At 39.1% G+C, this 23,125-nt stretch overlaps 1 protein-coding gene across 1 annotated transcript in view; it reads left to right on the forward strand.

Annotated features, from left to right (window-relative positions):
- Positions 1-206: 206 nt before the first annotated feature.
- Positions 207-23,125, forward strand: part of LOC138038958 (dynamin-1-like) — a 30,065-nt gene continuing 7,146 nt past the window's right edge. The window contains exons 1-18 of the mRNA XM_068885073.1: positions 207-459; positions 539-612; positions 2,545-2,694; positions 3,546-3,749; positions 4,102-4,200; positions 4,585-4,693; positions 6,615-6,666; positions 10,135-10,277; positions 11,078-11,213; positions 12,582-12,649; positions 14,337-14,475; positions 15,987-16,073; positions 18,349-18,419; positions 19,131-19,191; positions 19,811-19,892; positions 20,476-20,507; positions 21,107-21,216; positions 22,127-22,256. Coding sequence (XP_068741174.1) covers positions 299-459; positions 539-612; positions 2,545-2,694; positions 3,546-3,749; positions 4,102-4,200; positions 4,585-4,693; positions 6,615-6,666; positions 10,135-10,277; positions 11,078-11,213; positions 12,582-12,649; positions 14,337-14,475; positions 15,987-16,073; positions 18,349-18,419; positions 19,131-19,191; positions 19,811-19,892; positions 20,476-20,507; positions 21,107-21,216; positions 22,127-22,256 — 1,908 coding nt within the window. The 5' untranslated portion in view covers positions 207-298. The remainder of the gene's footprint in view (positions 460-538; positions 613-2,544; positions 2,695-3,545; positions 3,750-4,101; positions 4,201-4,584; positions 4,694-6,614; positions 6,667-10,134; positions 10,278-11,077; positions 11,214-12,581; positions 12,650-14,336; positions 14,476-15,986; positions 16,074-18,348; positions 18,420-19,130; positions 19,192-19,810; positions 19,893-20,475; positions 20,508-21,106; positions 21,217-22,126; positions 22,257-23,125) is intronic.

Consider the following 23,125-nt stretch of genomic DNA (forward strand, 5'->3'; position numbering starts at 1 on the left):
AATTACTTACCGACTTCCTGTCGGACTGCCATTGCTACGCAATCGGCCAATCAAAAATATAGTTCAAATCCTCGTTCAAATCGATTATCCCAGAGCCTCTCTTGAGCCTCTCCGGGCGCTCGCCCGCCGGCCAAGAAGCCCGAGGACTCTGGGTACGAGATTGATAGCCAAACTATTCATGTACCCCCCGGTGGGCAACGTCCGCTGACCGATAGAGGGCTCGGCCGCAAGTGAAGAGTATATGTACCATCATCGGTAAGAACCATCAATAAGTTGATTTTCTAATAGAGGTTTCAAGATGGGAAATAAAGGCATGGAAGACCTTATTCCCATCATGAACAAAATTCAAGATGCTTTCGCACATATTGGGCAGCCGTCGTCCATTGATCTGCCTCAGATCGCAGTCGTGGGAAGCCAAAGTGCCGGCAAAAGCAGTGTGTTGGAAAATTTTGTTGGGCGGTAAGTGAGCTTTGATGGGGAATCTCCATCTTCTTGCTTTGATTTTTCGATATTGACTGACAATACTCTTTTGCTGTAGCGATTTTCTGCCTCGAGGATCTGGCATTGTTACAAGAAGACCCCTGATTCTTCAGCTTCACCCAGCTAAATCAGGTTCGTACGTGCATGCACATCCGATTTTCATTGGATCATAAATGAGTAACATGTACTGATATATGGAAATATGATATCTTTTTCAAGAATTGTCCTAATCCCATTTCTCCCGCTGGGTTGATAAAATGCTTAGCTTCAATTCTTTGGGTCGCTTTCTTTACGAGAGGAGAACAAAGATCAAACCTCTTAATGAAGAAAAACTATCTGGAAATTGTTCTTTCCTCTCCAAGTGATTTACGTGACGTTCTATAGATAGGCATGAGTAACCAAATGAGGAAATAAGTTTGAATTAATCACCTACAGTATAATTTAAATGGCAATGTTCCTGACTTTTCTTGACAACTAACCATTCATAAATTTTAGAAGCATTCAAAAAGCTTAGCTTAGGCTCATCCAAACTGAAAATCAGGACCCGTTTATGGTTGCTCAAGTATGACTGGTCTATTCAAACAATACACGTGCCTTTGAATCGGATGATTTTTTTAAATGAATTTTGATGAGCCAAGCAATTTCATTTTCAAAAAAAAAAATTGAGATATATGTAAATAAAACCAAGTCCTATACCTTGTAGCTCATTTCATCATCTGTCTAAATAAGAAGTACAGGAATTCTTGGGAGGGTATACATTTTGATGGCTGTGCAGCATAATCCCGAAGGGGTGGCATGAGGGGGGGGGGGGGGGGTGGAAGACTCCCATATAAAAAGAGGAGGGATGCTTGTTGTCTCACTTAGGGGTGTAAATTTGGATTTTGGTAGATCACTTACAGTGTTCTGGGCAAACTCAATTATACGTGTACATGTATGTAACCGTGAAGGTCTCCTTTAGGGTTGTGCGCAAAGAAATATCAAAGGGTATCACTTTTACATTTCTTCACATAGGTGAAAGTATTTAGGTGATAATGTCTTTGCCGTCATTAAAAGTCACTGTATTTTTTGTTTCTCTGTGTTTTAATATGGACTCTTTTAGCGGTTAAAAAAAAGCCTGGGCCACGTCTAAATTGGTCTCCTTTAGGGGTTTAATTTAAAATTTCTGATGAGCATCCCTCCCTTGAAATATAATTTGTGACTTGTCATTGAACAGCAAAGCTCTGAACCACTTGATCTAGATAATAATTTATGTGAGGATACAGTGTTTAGCAAACATTTGTTGAAGTTCATCTTTCCATTACTAAATAATTGCAAAGATCTTGATTGATCTTGATCTTAATTGTCTCAAGATCAAAAAAGTTCATCACTTGTGCTGTAGGTATGTGTAGCTCTTTAGCTTTAGTTGGCCAGAACATTTTATGCTCTGAAGTCAATAATCTTCCAATCAGTTTAGAGGAAAAATCCAGGAGTTGCATTGCAGTGCCTATGCTTTTTCAGGGGTTTCATTAAGGTTTAAAATAGAAGGGACCTTGTGATAGGGTAAGCAGGCACTCCTATTAATACAATGTAGTCTGGCTTTTGATCTTGAGACCTCCTTTGAACAAAGGTGGGTACTGTACTCAGCATAGACAGGTGCTAGAACCTGGGTCCCAGCTTTTAATAAAACCTGTGCTTTCCTCTAAAAACATACAGTTTACAAGGATATTTATTCTCCCGATGTTTTGGGACGTTACAACGCTTACCAGTCACACACCCCCAACCATCACTTTTTATTTTTATTTCTCGAAACTAAATTTCGGTGGGCGTCAATCAAATGCATATGTTTCCATGACGAATTTGACTGCCGCCAAGGAAACAGGACTAGCGTCATGGACACATTTGATTGATGTCTATCCAAATTTAGTTTCAAAAAATGAAAAAGAACTTAAAGTCGGTTAGGGGGTTAGCGACTGATAATCACTGTAAAGAAACTCAGTCCTGTTGATGTGTCTCAGTGGGGATTGAAAGGAAATCACTTGAAAACATCTTATTAAAGGACACTTTTAAAAAATTCTTGTATTCCAGAGTGGGCAGAATTTCTGCACTGCAAGGGAAAGAAATTCACTGATTTTGAAGAAGTAAGGAAAGAGATTGTAGCTGAAACTGATAGAGAAACAGGAAGTAACAAAGGAATCTCATCTCTACCAATTAACCTGCGAGTTTATTCCCCTCATGGTAAGTGCACCAATAATAAATTGAATTATTCTTGACTCATTCAGAGCAAATCAGCCATAGACACAGTAGGTTATCTTTAAAGTTACTGTGGCCAATGGCAAGTCCGCTCTTCTCAACATAGTTTATGGTGTTCAGTTCTCTTATAAGTACTACAAGTAAGGCATTTCCAATGGAAACACAAAGAATGCAACAAATATATAATTTTACTTCTCACACACCACTGGTAGCTATATATGCCAAGCTGTGTCGCCACAACCTGACCTTTATTGTAATCTTAACCTATACAAGTTGGTAAAACAGTATACATGTACGTCAAAACAAGCCTGAAGGAAAAGGTTTTGAACTAGAAGGGTCACAGAAGCATGAATCAACATACACATACAAGTTCAAAGAAGTGGAAATCTTAGGGCGGGAGGGTGGGGAAAAGGTCAGAAATGGAGGACCAACAAAAACTACTGCCTGCCTTTAATAGGGCATCTGACCTCCACCCAGGCCCCAGCGGTGTGTGAGAAAACATTTTCCACTTATATTTGGTTCACTCAGCCAGTGGAAAATCTCACTTTTATGGTAGGCAAGCAAACAACAGATATTGCTCACCACATCGACGGCAATTTATTTCTGTGTTTTTGGTCTCATTTTAATTTCCAGTCACCTGTTTTGAGAATGCATACTGTACACTGTATATGCTAATTTGCTCAGCTGGAAACCCTTTCAAGCCTCCTGAGATTGTTACTTTTTCTACAAGATTGGCTCTATAAGCTGAACGCTTTAATACTGTACAATTCATGTAAATACTACCATGGTGATGTTTATCTAACTTGAAATCACTTTCTTTTTCAAATATCTTTCAGTTTTAAATTTGACACTGGTGGATCTTCCTGGTCTGACAAAGGTTCCTGTGGGAGATCAGCCTCCTGATATTGAAATGCTAATCAGAAGTATGTTGTTACAGTTTATCACCAAACCAAACTGCCTGATCTTGGCGGTGTCTCCAGCAAACTCAGATCTTGCCAACTCCGATGCTTTGAAGATTGCTAAGGAGGTGGATCCTGAAGGTATTAAAATTAATTCAAAATCATAATAATTATAAAATAATTAATTTACATGCTTCACATGCAATGATGCATGTACAGCAAGCAGTCTAAGCCCTTTTTAGTTGACTATAAAATTCTCCACCTGAAGTGTAGGTGTACCATATCTTTTTTAAGTTTGGGTTTTTTGTCATTTATGTGTAAAGCACTGGAGATCGCTTCATAATTTTGGGTTATTTTAAACTGCAGGATTTTTTGTTGAAGCAAATTGTCTTTTAAAAAATCGTCTCATTAGTCTGAAGTTTATAATTAATTTTATCAAGTACCTGTCACAAAGTTATGGAAGTGTCTCATACTATTTATTTTCTGACTTAAGGAGTTAGAACCATTGGAGTAATTACAAAGTTGGATCTTATGGACGAAGGAACAGATGCGCGGGAAATCTTGGAAAATAGAGTTCTCCCTCTAAGAAGAGGTACAGCAATAAATGTTGTTGTTTGACGTTATCATTCATTTGCATCTTCATCCTTTTCACTGACCACCATGATTATCAAGACCCTCATCATCATCATCATTATCATTAATAATAATTATCATAATTTTTATTACATGTACCTCCAGTAAAATTAATGACAACCGTTGTTTGTTTGATTGTACAGTTTGTAGTTTGCAATTCTTAAAATGATTGTTCTACATAAACCAATCAGACAGGTATCCGTACATAATTATTGTATGGGCTTCCCTTTCGAAACCTGCACTAGACACTGTAGGTCATTGAGCACACTTTCCCAGTCCTTTGGTAATAACAGTTCTTTGTGTAGATTTCCAGTGCTACATTAGTATGTCATTATTTTGTCAGGGTATATTGGTGTGGTTAACCGAAGTCAAGCTGACATTGATGGCAAGAAAGACATTAAAGCAGCACTGGCTTCTGAGCGCAAATTTTTTCTCACTCATTCTTCATACAGGTGAACCTTTTTCTATATTCAGTTTGAATTTTTTTTGTTACATGTACCTCTTTATGTAAAATTTTACCATCATTGTAGTATATTTTTGGTTTTCCATTTTAAATTACGTACATGTAAAGTACGGTATAACCCTCTTTTCTTTAGTTAATTCATATAGAACAGTGACTTTTAGCCACAATTTCTAGAGGGCAGGATTGGATTTACTTACATGTTTCTCAAACAATAATTATAGTCATTGAACAGCTTAATATGCAGAGAGGCCTACAAGGAATGTTAGATTGTGCTGTTTTGAAATTTTGGGCAAATTACGAACATTGAATGGCCCAAGAATGCTGCTTGTATGCAGTGATCCATCTACCATGCCATGTGTCAGACTTTCTCTTTTCTCTATCATCTTCATCACTTGATGACTTTCCCCTCCACAAAACCAAAGTATTAAATTAAAGCAGCGTGTGATCATAGCACATTCCGCCATGATAGTATTTGTCAATGTCGGTGAAATTTTAAGGAAGTGCCTTAGATACTTCATATAATGTTACTTAAAAGTTGTACCACAATGCACACGTTCTCTTTGTTTTTCGGAAGGGACATTACTAAATAACAAAACAGTGAAACGAAGCGCCGAAACCTAACCGACAAAGGTTGGATTTGAAATTAATTACCCTTTTAAGGCTCCTAGTCTCAGTCTTAATCTGAATCCTAATCTTAATCTCAATGAATCAGAAGCAATAACGTTTTAGGCCTAATTAGCCCTAAAATGATATTTATAAATCTCAAATCCAACCTTTGTCAGTTAGTATTCAATGTATGGTGGGGTTACATGGTGTTTTGGTGTTTTGTTTCGATGTTCCGGTGTTTCGTTGTTTATAAATGTACTTTCGGAAGCCAGACAGACTCGTAGTAGATCTTGAGATTGCCTGCCTCAATCATTGTTGTACATGTATGTCAAGGACTAAAAGATTAGTAACTGATGAAATAAAAGGCTTTTTTACATGTGTCAGTATGTGTGATTCATAGGTTTCGTACAATACTCATACACTCTACTCGTATTAATACGTGTGGGACTCAAACTCATGAGGTTTATTAAATGGGACTCATGCTCCTGTGTCTGGGACTCACAGATTTTAGTCTGTGGGAGTCCAAGGACTCACTAGTCTAGTGCCTGATTCTAGATGGATCACTGTCAAGTTATGAACGTTACAATGTACAATAATTTTATTTTGCCTTCCATTCATTCATAAAAAAGCCATATCCAAGCCATATCCAATGATCAATGATGGGTGCAGGGATGGCACAGTGGTGAGAGCACTCGCCTCCCACCAATGTGGCCCGGGTTCGATTCCCGGACTCGGCGTCATATGTGGGTTGAGTTTGTTGGTTCTCTACTCTGCACCGAGAGGTTTTCTCCAGGTACTCCGGTTTCCCCTCTCCTCAAAAACCAACATTTGACTTGATTTACTTTCATTGTTCATTTCAGTTTACAGTGTCCCCAATTAGCGCTCCAGCGCTAGAACGACTAGACACTTAAATAAAGTTCCTTTCCTTTCCTTTCCTTTCCTTTGCAATACCGAATTGGATGGTACTGGATCTGTAACTGTTTATTCCTTAAATAAAACCCTTTCATCTGTAATCTGGCCACCATTGAGAATTAAAATCTTCTGGTGTTGTACGCAGAGTGAAATGTAAGAATAATTGTTTGTTGTGGGAGGGTTAATATGAGTATTAACTGGTGTAAGTGGAAATAATGGCCAAAATTTTGCAATACTACTAGAAGTTGTGAAAGGTTGCTGAACCGTCGTGGGATGTTTCTGCCTGTGATTCACAATTTCTTTTAATCGTTGTTTAAGGGGCTTACAACAGTATCCTTTGGGTTTCTCCCTCATTCGCTTTTATTATAGTACTCACTTTCATTTTAATTTAGACACATGGCAGATAAAATGGGAACAAGCTATTTGCAAAAGGTCCTGAATCAAGTAAGTTCTTACATTGACAATGTGACAATATGAAAATATACAAATTCAATTAAAATAAGTTATATCTATTTTTACTTTTTCAGAAAGTCAATATAGTGAATAATTTTTAAAAAGCCTGACAAAGTTAAATTTGGAACGGCTGTAGCCTGGGAGCAGACTCTTTTTAAGTGTCTTGCAAGCGCGAACCTGCAAGAGGATTTGGGCAGGAGAGAAGAGCCTGCATCCAAGCCACCCCTTTTTGAATTATCTGTGTTCGTCCAGGAATGCAGTATTCTGATTGTTCAAAAGTGACATGGGGTGACAAGCCGCCTATAATCCTACGATAACCAGGGAAAAATATAGAATTAAACTTGGCGGCGTTTGAGGGCACTGTTATGGAAGGTTTTCGCAAGCTCTCTTGTAGAGTATACATGTAGCATGCAAATGCAGCTAAAAAAAAAAGAACAGAACAAACCAGTAAATTGCCTACTTGAAGGCAGGGATGTTTTCGCAGTGATGCCAACTGGTTATGGAAAAAGTTTATGTTTCAATAATTGTTCTCTACTGCAGTAAAACTCAGAAGGCTATCGGAATGGATGCAGTACATGTACTTGGCATGTGTTGTCTTAGTTATTTGCCCACTGGCTGGCCTAATGCAAGACCAAGTCAAGGAGGGAAATTTGCAGGGTTTGAACTGACAGTAGTGGTCTACAGGACATGAAAGATTTATTAAGCAGTCTTTCCCAAATAATATTCACGCCATTGGAGCAAGCGCTAGGGACTTCAAATGGATCTTAATTAAAAATAGTATCCTCAAAACTCCACAACGTGGTTGCGTTGATTGTGGTCGATGAATACCACACTATGAAAATTTGGACTTCCAAACGGTAAGCTTATCGGCAATAAATTCCATTTTACCTTTGTATCTCTGTCTGTCTTCATCAGCCGAGTTAAGATGCATATACCATTTGCAGTAACCACTGTGAATCGTACACATAAGCTATGAAATCTTTTCCATTTTACAGGAATACAAAAAAAACACGAGTTTTTAGTCAGATTACAACGATAAATTTGGCATGTGCCGATAATTTATCGGCACTGTGATAAATTTGACAAATTTTCACAATGAAGAATGATTAAAAAGGCGGCAATTTTGGCTCGCTACATTTACATTTTTCATTTGAGTTTTTTTGCTGGCGCTGAAAAAAGTTAAACTGAAATAAAACTCACGTGTTTATTTCAGATCATGTTGTTGACACTTGACACTGATTCTATTGGCTGGTTATTTGACACAATGCAAATGACGACTTGTCACATTCCTAGGGGTGGAATTAAAAAATCATTGTTGGCTTGGATGCAGGCTCTTCTTTCCTGCCCCAATCCTCTTGTGGCTTGACCACTTACACCATACTTACATACAAAAGACAACTGTCTACAGGTGATTTCAACTTTGTGGATCCAGAGCATTTACATTTAATTCCATCCTCTTAACCACTGGGCAATCTTTTGCATGTGGAATGGGATAAATAGAGAATGTTTGTCTCACGTTTATATCTACTAGGGTGTAATTTTAAGTACTATCTCCATTCTCATGTACATGTAATCCTTCTAAGTGTTTGGTGTTGTAATGGTAATGGGCGACGCGTTAGAAAAGAGAAAAACTCTGACTAGGTTGGGAATTGAAGCCACAACCATCAGGTTAGATCATTGTTCCCCAGACTACCGACTGAGCTACAAGGTCAGACTAGAGCAGGCCGTGGGGATGCAAGGTGTCATTTCACGGCAATGGATATGTACAGGAAATGAGAAGGGGTGCAATAATTTTTTTCAAACGTTGTCATTGTAGCACTTATACTTAAGGAGAGATAATAATCTTTTACATTGCATTTTCGAGTGCCAGGTTTTTAATTGAAGCTTGAAAAATGCAGCCTGAACTTTTGAAGTTTGGAGAGATGCAAGCAATTATGGTGGCCAATGCTGTATGCAAAATTTTAAACAGCATACAAATAGGGATTCAATCTCCTCAAGAATTCATTAGAAATTCTGTATAATTATGGTGTAGTCCACGTGTAAGATATAGGCATTTAAACACAAAAATTAATATAGGGTGTATTTACATGTCTTCTGTTGTCATGGTGACCTATTACATCACATTAAAGCAATTATTATTGATGTTTCTTTTGGTACCATAACTTTGTGTTGTGTGAAACAATGTTGTAGAATAGAACAGTTTGCTCAAGTGTGTTGAAAGTGGTTTGACCCTCCTAATGTTAGCCCTGTGTCACTTTTCCACGCATAATGCAAATTGCATGAGCAGTTGTTCATAGCTGGGGCCAAAATCGTAGGTTGGGCTACACACTTCATAAATAATTACTATCTAATGTTGTAACATCTATGTGAATAGAGCGACTTTAATATGACCTTGAAAAATAAATGTAAAAACAGAACGTAAACAAAAATGCAAAACATTTAATTGGCTTATCGAACAAAAAACAAAGGTGTGCGCATTTTCGTTGGCTCAGCGAACACGAAATGGCAATGCAAACAATGTCATCTCTCCATGGAACTTTCTGGAAAGTTTCACTTTGACATCTTTTAAAATGCAGTAATGTGATTGGGCAATCAAACTGTTGACTGCCCATATTAGGAGTTTCCTTGGCGGGAATAACGACAAGGTTTGTTTTAATCTTGCCAAACATTGGTCCATGAAAAAAATTGCGAACACTTTTGCAAGGTCATACGAAAGGCGAGCTCTAACAATGTATTGTGCTAGCCTTGTGATCCTTATAACCCTGAATTGTTGAAACTGGTGTGAGCCATCATCTTAAGGCACTGTAGAATTATAAATTTACTGCTTGCTATTGGAGAGAAGGTGGGCCTAAAACACAGGACACATTCCACAGGTCAACACTGAAGGTCCGTGCTCTACTGATGAACATTTAAGCCAAACGTTTTCCCTAGACATGAAACACCATTTTTGTAGAGTGATTCGACTTGTGTGCTTCACAGTGACATGTACTCTGACCCATGACCTGTGTCTTAGACCTGCCTACTGGACAATCTCGACCCCAGAGCTCTTCTCTTTTGCTTATGACTGAGGAAAAGAAGAGCTCTGGGGAACCCTGAAATAAAGTGTCTTCTCTTTGGTTTTCTTGAAGAACATTGACAAGTTTCTCTGATTGGTGCCTTATGTTAGCACAAGGAGTGAGCAGGCGCTGTGAGGTTCAAATAGCCAATTTTTGGCTGTAAGAACCCTATGGCTCATGTTCTCCAACGTAGAGTTTCCCAGAGCCTCAGGTCGTGTGCAGACATAAGATCAGAGGCTCTTTTGACGAGAATGCCTATTGGAGAGATGGCTTTGCAAGAGTACATAATCACCTACTTCAAAACACTGTACATGCAATAAATCTCTTGACTATAGGATGATGTACATGTACTTAGCTTCATTGCAGCCTTCTAACAATGGTGTTTTCTGGCTTTACTTTTCAGCAATTGACTAATCATATCAGAGAAACACTGCCAGCTCTTCGAAGTAGACTCGAAGAGAGCATCATGTCACTGGAAAAGGAAGTCAAAGGCTATGAGCACTTTAACCCTGATGATCCGTCCATGAAGACAAAAGCCCTGATGCAGTGAGTATTGCTTTTTCCGTCTGGCATTTTTTCTGTGACCATTTTCACCTGAGGAGAATTTTACACATGTGTGTCATACAATGTAAGTGTGCTATCTACCATCTCATATCCAACGCGTGCCAGTGGAATAATTGTTTATTATTTAGCACTGACTAAGTAAATACAATCATATATACCTCACACTGGCTTAGGAGAGAGTTTGATAGCGGTGCTGTAAGTTGCATGGGGAAAAAATCAATGCATGCATAAAGAAATATCATACATAAAGTAACTTGCAGTTTGGCCTGATAAAACATGGTTAATTAGATATTGAATCTCCTTGTTTTGAATGAAGCCCAATTAAGGGGACATTGTTGTGGAGTTATCCCAGTACCTGTACGCTTGATAAAATGGACAGTCTCTGTACGACTGTTCATTTACATGTACTATTGGAAAAATGCAACAAAGAGCGTTTTCTAGAGCAAGTTTCAATCGAGTGTCTTAAAACCAAAACCAAAGTAATTACTTTAGCCAATCAAAAAGGACGGAGACAATCCAGTAAACCAATCAAAACTTGAAGTAATTACACGTAGCCGACACACAAAGCGCGGGAAAATGTGCTCGCTCGAGCCACGATTGGTTTCAGTTTCACGTCTGATTGCTTGAAAAAGTGGCGCGAGAACTTAGAACCAATCACTGAGTGAAGTAATGCAAAACCAAAGCAAGTCGCTAATTACTTTCGACACTCAATTGAAAACCGCTCTATACAACTTCGTGACAATAATTGTTACATGGAAACTACCCACGTGTCCTTTTAACAGGATGATCCAGCAGTTCAATTCTGATTTCGAGAAGGCCATTGAAGGCGGAGGAGACTCCATTGACACCAAAGAACTGTCAGGTGGAGCTAAGATTAACAGGATATTTCATGAAAGGTTCCCTTATGAGTTGGTGAAGGTAAAATTATTATACAAATCACATGCTAATAGTCAAGCCAAAATGCTAATCATATAGTAAACAAGTGTCAAATTTACTCTTGGTGCAAGAACCTGTGAAACGTATGGGTGATACAAAGCAAAGCAAAAGAAAAGAGCTAAGAAAAACTGACAAGAACAACACCTCGTTACGTGAGGTGCACTAAAGGCGCGGCTGATCGCCAACAAACTTACACTCAATATGAGTAAGACTGAATTTATGCTAATCGGCTCGAGGCAAAAGCTTAACACCCTAACTGCCTCTTCCGTATTGAACATCAATGGTACTCCCTTAAACCAGGTATCAACGTCAAAATCTCTAGGTGTACTCATTGATGCAAACCTTACATGGGGCAGTCATATCGAAAGGTTGGCTAAAAAAGTTGCCTCTGGTATTGCAGCTATCAAAAGAGTTAGACAATTTGTTCCCCCAGCAACACTCCATCTTATCTACAAAGCCCTGATTCAGCCGCATTTTGACTATTGCAATGTTGTTTGGGGAAGCTGTGGCGTAAAACTAGCAGGCAAACTTCAAAAACTCCAAAATCGCGCAGCGCGAGCTCTAACTTTCTCAAGCTATGATGCAGATACATCGCACCTATTCCAAAATTTAAACTGGAAAAATCTTAGTACTCAGCGTGATATCCAAAAAGCCTTAATGGTTTTTAAATCTCTTAATGGCCTTGCTCCTGAGTACCTAAGTTCGAAATTTATTTCTCGGTCTCACACGACTTCATACATTTTTCGAGATTCTGTAAACAAGTTAACTATTCCTCAGCCACGCACAAATTATCTCCGTAATAGTTTCCGCTACAGTGGTGCTGTTCTGTGGAATAGTCTTCCTGAAACATTAAGGCAAGCAGAATCTCTACGTGATTTTAAGTCTCTTTTACATAGTTATTATAATAGCAAGTAAGACACGGCATTCATGGAAAACAGGTTTTTGCTTTGCATATACTTAATTAAATAACTTTAATATTGTAATTTAATTTAATTTAATTTAGTTGAATCAATGTAACTAAGGTTTTTTATTTTTCATGCCTGATGAATTTTTTAAAACCGTGTATAAATAAAGATTGATTGATTGATTGATTGGCTACACGAGCGATTTTTTGCTCCCGCCGGTGATGCGATTTTTTTCAAATTTTGTTGCCAAATTGAAGGCCGCGCGAATGGCATACTTCAAGAGACCTGGACACTATAAACAAACATTCCTCCTTTAATTTCATTGGCTAAATACTCTTTAGTCACGTCAAATGTCAAATCTTTTTTTTTTCAAACTTTATCAGACTTGGTGTAGTAAGTGTTCTTGTATTAAAATGTAAGGTTGGATGGTGTTTCTCAATCTTAGGTGGAATGCGATGAGAGGCAGTTGAGAAAGGAAATTATGTATGCTATCAAGAACATCCATGGCATCAGGTATACACATATATATAAATATTCTCCACTTTATGTGTCCAGGAATGCAGGTAACGATTAAAATGGAGGGTTTGGTGGAATTCTGCCAAATCTTTCACACGTTGCCTTCTTTGGCGATTTTCGCCGAATCTACCAGTTCGCCAAATCTTCCGCTTTCGTTGGGCCCCTTAGACCAGCTCATTGCATTCGATTGTTGCACTCTGAATCCGCCGCTTTCGTTTGGTTAGGGTTAGAAAACGGTTTGAACCCCGGAGTTACATACCTCGATGGAACATTTGACCGTCGGGGTAAAAAGTACATGTAGTTTTGAGAAGGACTGCTGGCGGAGACGCAATTTTCCCTTTCGTAAAGAAGCGATGCCATTTGGACGAGACTGAGGGGAAAAAAAAAACTTAATCTAGGACTAGATTAGCAGTATGTCAATTAGAATTTAAAAAATAACTGAGAAAAAACGTTAGAAAAAAATTAGAGAAAAAAATTAGAAAAAGTTGATCGAACGATGTCGAACTCGGTTCAATGGCGTAAGAGCAATACACTTAGTAATAAAATTGAAGCTAATCCTAACAATTTATTGAAAGCTAACCGAATAAAGAGGCTTGGTTACTAAGAATGGCATCGACCGTCAAAAATGGCATCGCTTGTTTACGTAAGGGAAATTTGCGGCGCTGACTGTCGTTTCGACAACCTGAGCGGAAGTCATCTTCAGAGTCAATTAACGGTTGGAAATGTAGTGATGCTCTGGTCCGTATTGTTATAGGGTTGGGAAAATTTCGCCAAATCCGCCATATTCGCTGAGTTGTCGCATATCTGCACTTACGTACAGCAATGCAGGTAATGGCGAAAATGGAGGATTTGCAAAGTTCTGGCGAATCCGACACACGTCGCCCTCTTGGCGAGATTTCGCCATATCTGTCATTTTTGCCATGATTTCTTGCGTGCCTTGACTCAAAAATTCTCAATCAAAATGAAATTTTCTACAAGAAAATTGCCGCTTGTAGGATGAGGTATTTCTGTCCCCTTTCTCAGTACGAAAAACTTAGCAATTACACATAAGGAGTGCTTGTGGTAGAATTCAGGGTTTAATCAGGAAAGCGATACCAATCGCGCATCGATCACTGAATTGTATACAGGAAAAATGCTAAGCGCCAATTATCAACGTTAATGCGTGAGGAGTATTGTGATTATGGGATAAGATTAAATTTAGTATAGACCAACCCTGGTAAGATCACTTGAATTATAGTTTAATCATAGTTAATCAAGGGACTGGTTATGAAACTTTGGAAGTTTCAAAAGCGGGAAAAATGTTGCAGTCGATGTTGAATTAACCGTGACCCTGCACAATCTTTTGTTTTCGCTTCGCACGGGTTCGCAAATTAGTTGCGCATAATTTAATCGAAGGATTTGATTGGTTATCTTCTCGAAAAAAGGTGTGTTTTGTGCAGGGTCAAGGCCAAAAATACGGACAAAAACATGAAACAAAGGAACTTGTCCAGTTTCATAACCATCTCCATGCATTAACTATGGTTTAATCAAACACTACTGAAACACTAGTTCATTGGATCGCGTTACATGGTAATGCGTGTCAATGCAATGTGTTACATTGTAATGCGGAACGTCAGAGCAACTGACGGCCAATCGCATTCGAGAATATTGTTTAATTTACGACTAATGTTTTTACATGATGCAGGGTGGGACTCTTCACTCCTGACATGGCGTTTGAAGCTATAGTTAAGAGACAGATCGACAAACTCAGAAACCCTGCTGTTAAGTGCGTTGACATGGTGATGTCAGAATTAACAAATGTCATCAAGAAATGTAGTACCAATGTAAGTGAGATCGGAACAACGTATTTTTCAAGCACGCATTTTTCAAAGATAATTAATCAACAGCATTTGTAGAAAGCGGCCTTCACACTGTAATTGTCTGTGAAAATGCATGTTTACCCCTAATTTTCTTTTTGGATGCCGAGAGCACTCGCTAATTTCTGGTTTATTTGCATAGTTTTAAAATATCCCTGATTTAGTAGGCACCACCCATAGGAAACCCGAGTACCTCGAGATGCGCAGAACGTGTCGGCAATGACAATAGTAGTCACCGTCCTTAATATGCAAAAAATTTCCCATGGGTTTGCGTTGTTAACCCCAATTTTCTTTCTCGGTTTCAATAACACATGTTAAAGTGCCACTGTGACCAAAAAATGAATTCTTAACTTTCTATAGAGATTTGGATCGAGGATAAAATGACCTCAAAGGCTCACTAGTTTAAAGAGAAACTGAAGGCAAAAAAAATAGCATTTCTTATTTACACTTTAGACCATGCACAATAATGTTTTCAACTTTTTTTTTGGCATATCCGGATCCGTAGTTTTCACACCTAAAAAAATGTTTTTATTCCGATTTTGGGCCATCATCATTGCGGCTCAGAATGGAGGAGTCAGCGGTCATTTTTTCAGCGTATGGCGTATGATATGGGGAAGACATGCGAGAGCGCCTCATATAGAAGCAGTGTTTTGACTGATGTTTGTCGTGAATATTGAACACAACTCATTTTGAAACGAAAACAGCAAAACAACGAAAAATATAGCCACCGCAGCACTCGTGTTTACCTTGTTTCTCCTGATTACGAAATCTCTGTTCCCCATATCATAAGTCACAGCAGGCTGCTGATCTAGTTTTTGCGCTCGTACTGAAAAGGCCGAAAATTGAAAAGCAGGAAAGAGCCCAACTTCGAACATAATTTTCTCGCAAAAAAAAACAGGAAACGAGAAGAAATAACTCCACAAACTTCGCTTAACTTGTGTTAGGCTTTCCAAAAAAAAAAGTGTTGGAAAAATTCCTGATTTTGGACTTCAGTTCTCCTTTAAAAATGCAATGTGTGTGTACGCCACAGAATTAATGTGCATCATCATGATCACAGAAGTTTTGGGCTCTCAAACTTTTAAAGTCGCGTTTTGCATATATAATGAGTTGCATTCACACGCTGAAATTTTAAGCTAGTAAACCTTTGACGTCACATTTCCTTGGATCCAACCCTCTGAGGTCCAAACGTGAGTAATGTAATAGCGGACCGTGAAATCCAAAACTTACACTCAAAGTGGCCTTAAGGTAAAAATCAGTTAGGTGTTGAGCAAACACACTTTCAAAATCTGAAGAAAAGAAGGAAGTTATTTTTTTTATCACAGGGGTTAAGATCTGCTTTTCCCGCATATTCATAAATCGTGCAAAAATACGACAAGTAGAGCGTTTCATCTTGTGAACGAAAGATATCTGCGTTCATGTGGTCTTAAATGGAAGGACTTGAAAAGAAAGTCCACGAAATGACGCTTATTGTCTTCCAGATGGACAAATACCCACTACTAAGAGACCAAGTGGAGAAGATTGTTGTTCAGCATGGAAGAAAAGGAGAGGCGAAATCGAAAGATCAAGTTAGTAAAGATTCCATTACTATTTTTATTTTTATTTGCTTGTTTGTTGGTTTTTTATTATAGTCTTCAAGACGACTTTACTCTTCAGGGGTTTTAAGAGTTAACAGAAGACTTTTACGTAGTACTCGTTAAACGGGACACTCACTGGTATAACAACTGGGCCCTCGCTCCTGTGTTCATGTATATTGTCCCTTGGCGGTCGTCGCTAAACATGATTTCCTTGTTAATCATAACCATTACAATTTTCTCAAATTTGATTGGTGCATGAACTGCTTTATTTTTCACTAATTATTGTGTAGAGTTGTAATCGGACACCAGTAATCGGACAGTTACATTAGCCAATCATATTAAGTGCACTCAGCTTGATCCACCAATCACAGAATTTATCACAATAGCCATAGCAACAACCACTTACCCTACCAAACTGGGGATTTCCCAAAATGGACACATTTGTAACATAGGACAGTGAAAAAGGAATGCATTCGTTTTCTCGGAAATTGTAATAGTTATGATTAATTGGTAACAGGACTTCGTGTCGTCCAATAGGCCTTATTCACGATAGCCGCCATGTTGGTTTTCAAATTGTCTCGCAAATTAGCCATGTGCTATGCTGGGGGGCAAACATTGGAAAAAAGGTAAATTGCGGAAAATCGGCTCGTCGAAATATTGAAATAACATTGCAAAAAGTCCATTTTAGTATTTAGAATTAAGTACCTTTTATAAGAATTTTATATCCTTCGATTGCCTTTGACATTTTGACTTTCTACTTCGTTATCTGCTCATTTTTCACTAAAAAAAACGCTGAAGTAACTCTCAGTAGTGTAATGATTGTATTTTACCGCTTAGGTGATAAACATTCAATGAACGTGAAACAAATCATCTGTGTGGCTAACATATTCGTTATAACCTCTCGAACTTGTGTTGTTTGCCCCCGCAGAAGTGTGTAGCTAATTTGCATGATAATAGCAAATCCAACATGGCGGCCATCGTGAATAAGGTCTATTCGGTCAGTAATCATACTCGTGATTAAACAAATCAGACTCGTCCGATTTTGTTAATCACTCGTATGATTACAGACCGAATTGGACTCCACTCAGTTCTGTTACCATTATAAATCGCCCAAAAAGTCCCACCCTTGACTGCTGAGTCGTCGGCGTTAACGAATATATGAGTATGGGAATTTGCATAGTCAAAAACTGTTTTTCTTGGGAAGCGAACAAACTTATTTTCTCAGAAATCCGGAACACCTAGACCAGTAGTGTTTTTTGAGTGGATAACACGTGAAAGAACTTATTGTTGATGGAGTTCTTCACGCCACGGTGCCTCGGTTGGTTCAACCTGCGATCAGGCTCCATTTTCGTTGCTCCAGGGGACGAATTGTAGCGACCGCCTACATAAGAGGACATGAGAGCGGTGCTCAATTGGGCCTGATCGCGGGTTACGATTGGTTGAGCATCGGGCTGCCACGCGGGAGGTCGCGGGTTCGAACCTTGGCCGGATCAAAACTCAGGTTCTTAGAATAACCGAAGAGAAAAGTGTCGCCTTTGTAATTTCATTTGCAATGGTTAGACTTTCAAGTCTTCTCGGATAAGAACTATAAACCGTAGGTCCCGTCTCACAAATGTCTTCCATGTTCATAAGTTCCCTATCGGAGTTTGAAGAACTCACACACTATTCGAGAAGAGTAAGGGAGAGCCCCCGGTTTTGTGGCTGTCCTTTGTGAGTGTATGCGTGGGTATAGCAGGTCCACATCAGCTGAATAGCTGGCAAAACGAACAAAACAGCTACTTTTTAGCGATTATGCCAACGGACTTGACGTTGAAGAGAACAAAGACGGCACCAACTTCTGCGGCGGTGATCACAATTTCTAATTTTTATGCTGCCCTTCGGTATCATCTTGAAGAACCTTACTAATTCAAATAGGGCCTAACGCTGCTGTTAACACTTGTGAAAAATCGAAGCTTTCGCCGGTCTGCAGCATCCTCAGGGGTAAGGAGAAGCGACACTCGCTCATTAGATCAACTTATTCACTTTATTCATATTTTTATTCACGTCTATATTTCATTACTTTTACAACTTTCACATTCTTCTCTCACGCTTTTCACACATTTTAACTTTACATTCTTATATAAGTTTTAAACGCAGAATATTTGTCTTCATCTCTGATATTTGCTTTAGATAGGCGAAAGCTTCGAATTTACACTAGTTTCAACAGTAGCATTAACCCTTGTTTGAAAAACAATTTCTGTTGATTATGCGAAATGTTTCTTTGCAGGTTAAGACATTTATTGACATGGAACTTGCTTACATCAACACTAATCATCCAGATTTTATTGGATATGCCGAGTGAGTACAGTGTATTGTGGCAGTTTTTCCCGAGGGCCATGAGAGGATGCGTGACAACCTATTTATTCTGCCTATTTGTAAAATAAGATTTAGTCGTTAATCGGGATTGTACATATTGAATTGAGTTGACATTTCCTGTCGATGCGTTGCTAGGCAACATTTTCAAGGAGATACACATGCAAATCAAATGAAGCCCTCCCCGGTAATTATTCTTTTGTCTTTTGTCTTTATGCTAATCACCCTCACTAGCCTCGTTAGCACGAACAAATTCAAAAGAATTTTTGCTCCAAAGTGAGGCTAGTGAGGATGATCAGCACAAAGACAAAAGAATAATTCCTCAACGCCATTTATGAATACGGTCTATTGGGAAACGTTTGCCTCGTTAGTGAAGAAGGCCTTCACAAAGCAAGGATGATCTTATCCGATGGAATTTTTTTTGGTCCGTTTACGTCCGCAGCAATACTTATCTCAGACCGTGCAACATCGATTTTATTCTCAACTCTCACATTTGGTGCACATTTGCGTACGCAACTGTCATGTTTCCCGCAGAGCCCAACTGACAGACCTATGAGTTCACAAAATTGATCGGACACTTTGCCGAGCCCATGTAAATCGTGCTTTGTGAGGCCATTTTTTTGACTCTTTGCTCATGATATTGTTTTATGTTTCTTGCGTTCTGTTGGGTGATTTATTTATTTATTTTGGTTCCAGGGCATCAAATAGTGCCACTCCTGGGGAAGTAAGGAAAACAAAAAGAACCATGTCTAATCAGGTAAGGGAACTGTTAGCTGACTGCTAGTAAAACAGATGGCAAGGACACGAAGCAAATCGATGTTGTCCTTGATCATGAGCCCTGTGCCTTGTTATACACCTTATTCCCAAATTGTCGCCCTTTTAATGTTCTTTCTTTGATCGCTAATTGGCCCTTTGGGCCTCGTTCAAGGTTAAATATTCTTTTGAATTTTACATTTATAACGTAGGCCAAAAGGCCAATTTTCGAGAAAACCAAAAAATACTAGAATGGCGGCCATTTTGCAACACCTCAATGCAGTTATTCTATTTCGGAAAAGAAAACCGTGAGGTATAAGAGAAGCATGGCATTTACAGCCACGATCAAGAACTTTTGTTACATCCAGCGAACTTGCGAATTCCTCTTGAAAGTCTAGAGACTTTGATTTGGTACAAAGGCCATTTTTCATCTTACCTCACAAATTGGGCTCACGATTCTATCTCCTATACTTTCTATGTTTAAAGAACCAAATGTTTGAGTTGAGAAAACTACGGTAAGATTTTTTCTTATCGTTTTTGCAAAACAAATTGTCACCGCAATTGGACTTCAAAATGAGATTAGAATTAACCACGTCGCTGATGAAATGTTTCGTTTTTGACAGGTAATCAGGAAAGGCTGGTTGACTATTAGTAATGCTGGATTCATGAAAGGGATCAGTAAAGAGTACTGGTTTGTGCTTTCTGGTCAGTATGCCCATCAACTAGCACTGACCTATTTGAATACGTTCTGTTCTGTCTGTCCGTTCTGGGGGTGCAAGGATGGCGCAGTGGTGAGAGCACTCGCCTCCTACCAATGTGGCCCGGGTTCGATTCCCTGACTCGGCGTCACATGTAGGTTGAGTTTGTTGGTTCTCTTAATTCTCTGCACCGAGAGGTTTTCTCCGGGTACGCCGGTTTTCCCCTCTCCTCAAAAACCAAAAATTTAATTTGATTTGCGTTAACTTGTTAATTTCAATTTACAGTGTCTCCGATTAGTGCTCTACAGCGCTAGAAGATTAGACACTTAAATAAAGTTCCTTACCCGGCGAGATCATTGCGGCGATTTTAATCGTGGTCCAATTTGGTTCCAATTTTCAAGTGTTTTCTGTCTTGGTAGGGACCAGTGGCTGCTTCATTCGCGCCAAGTTTAGCACTTCCTTGATTTCCGTAGATAGAACATAAAAAAAATCCTTCACACTAACTTAAAATTGCCCAACGATCCAGTGAAGGAACGATGATGTGGATTAGCCTTCTAAAACTTGATTTATTTCAAACTTGTGATTTTCAGCGGAGGCGCTTTCATGGTACAAAGATGAGGAGGTATGCTTATTTCTTAATTATGACCATCTGATTGGGTGACGCACTCAAACGTAGAATTGGAGGGCGGGTATTGAAAAAGCTACTGGGTTAGCGAGTTTGCACTGCTATAATTAGGCGGTTTGTTCTCCTGTTCCATGAACCTTAGTTGATGGTGTGTTCACTTAAACAAATCTCAAGGTGACAATTCGTTTGTCATGGAGGATCCAGAGTCAACGACGTTAATTTTAAGGATCTGCGTTTTACGTTACCCTTTAAGGCAGAAATGGGTGTATGTACGAACTTGAAGAACTCTTAGGGATTCGCCATTTTATTTTCTTTGGGTGGGGAGGGGGGGGGGGAGGGTTAGGGGGTTCAACTAGGGGTAGTTCAATTAGATTTTAATGAACAAGAGTTGAAAGCTGCTGGATTGTAGTTTAAATGGGAAACGGGATTTTACTTCTTTTTTTTTTTTGTTAATTTTCGTTATAAAAAACAAACAAACAAACGGGGATTTGAGGAGTCCGGCATACAATGACCTGAGCAGAACGTTTTTGTTGGCCCTTACCCATGTGAACTATCTTTGAATTTTTTTGTTTTGTTTTGTTGTCACTTGTTACTAGGAAAAAGAACAAAAGTATCAACTGAGGTTGGATGGTGTGCGCCTACGTGACGCAGAGGCGGGTTTTATATCTCGAAAGTCTGCTTTTTCCCTCTTCAATCCTGACCAAAAGTGAGTCCATTACAAATATCACGGTTTAGTATAATTTTCAGCGGTGAATATAACAATTTAGTGTTATATTCACCGCGCTACCCGGTGAATATAACATTTTGGAGGCTCGGCTGCTAAGCCAATCAAGCACTTTTCGTGCCTTTTTATCGTGTTTTAGCCCGTTGTTTTGCACTTTCTTGATATTCACCGCTGAAAATTACACTAAAACAATTATTCGCCTCAGGGTCAGTAAATATTGAGGAATATTTACTTCGACTACGTCTCGGTAAATATTCAGCAATATTCACTTCGCCTTCGGCGAATAATTGTTAATTAGTATTAATACACAGGTGATTATACAAAATCTCGCGCTCTCATTGGCTCGCTATCTCGGATTATCAGCCGATAATCACCTCGACGGACAAAATGGCAGCCAGTAGTCGTTTTGCCACTGTAAGCGAAGATGATTACGCTTTGAAATGTTTTTTTCCTCTTTTTTGAAATTATCACGTGTGTATTTATACTAAAACAATTATTCGCCTCAGGCTCAGTGATTATTGGTGAATATTCACCTCGACTTCGTCTCGGTGAATATTCACCGATAATCACTTCCCCTTCTGCGAATAATTGTTAATTATCATAATTACAACGGCGATTATTGAAAATTATCTACGCTGATTGGTTGGACTTGAGGTGATTATTACGCGATAATCACCTGAGTGGTTTTTTTCAAAATGGCGATCGGAATGAAATTTTCAGAATAACGCAAATTCATATTTTTAGTTGTCTCGTAGCCGTCATCTTTGTCCCTGCGTAGGCTACTATTTATTTCTCCTTTTATTTATTTGTTTGTTTATTTATTTATTCAATTCTGTCATGGTGTATTTAGCTATTTGTGGCATAACCAACGTTGTTCCGGAATTTCTTCTAGGAATTTGTTTAAGGATTACAAACATCTCGAGCTGTCGGGCGAAAATCAAGATGTTGTGGACAGTTGGAAAGCTTCGTTCTTGCGCGCAGGGGTGTATCCTGAGAGGGAATCATCTGAGGAGAAAAGCATGGTAAATAGGCGATGATATGGACCAAATACTTTGCTGGAATTTGTAGATATGTCGGGTCTCACTCAAGGGGGAGTTTGAGGAACGACAATGGCCACGAGGAGAAAAGAGGAAAACTAATTGTGTTGCAAGTGCGGCACGCATTTGATCTCATGCGTTGCGGCACTCTGCATAAGAACGAAATCACCAAATTTGTGGGCGTACAAATGTGAATCTGTCGTTCTCTATTTTTAATCTAAAACCGCTCGTACCCATTCCAGTTTAGGACACTTCGCCCACATTGTACGACGTGGACGAGATGGAGTTATCGCGAAAGACGTAGGATGGTGTAGTTAACAAATCGAAAGTGGTTCAGCTATGTCTGTACTCTTGTCGACAACGATATTCGTCATCACAGTGGTCACAATGTTGTGGACTCGCGAGGCGCAGCCGAGTGAGTCTACAACAATCGTTGTCGATAAGAGTACAGACAACGCTGAACCACTTTCGATTTGTTTTTTACCACAATATTCAACCCCAAAGAAAGTTTTTATTTCAGAGCGTGACCAAAATCATGACACGAAGAAAGAGCAAGCGTTATTTCCCAAAATGGGCGTTCCTGATTGGCTATTACATTGCGTGACAAATGGACGCGAGCATGACGCGTACAGCGTTGTCTAGACTCTGATCCACAACTGCAAATTAGCCAATCAGATTACGAGATTACAAGCAATTCAAGTGGCGTTTTCGTCGACGTCGCCACTATAAGTCCCTTAGAGTAACGCCTACCGAAAGTGTCACTTCCAAGTGACCGACCTCGCAGATATTTCCATTTTGTTCGTTGTCAGTATTGGCGGAAGTACATTTAAACTCCATAGGCAGCAGTATTGCCG

This window comes from Montipora capricornis, chromosome 2 (assembly GCF_036669925.1).
Source record: "Montipora capricornis isolate CH-2021 chromosome 2, ASM3666992v2, whole genome shotgun sequence".
Classification (NCBI taxonomy): Eukaryota; Metazoa; Cnidaria; class Anthozoa; order Scleractinia; family Acroporidae; genus Montipora; species Montipora capricornis.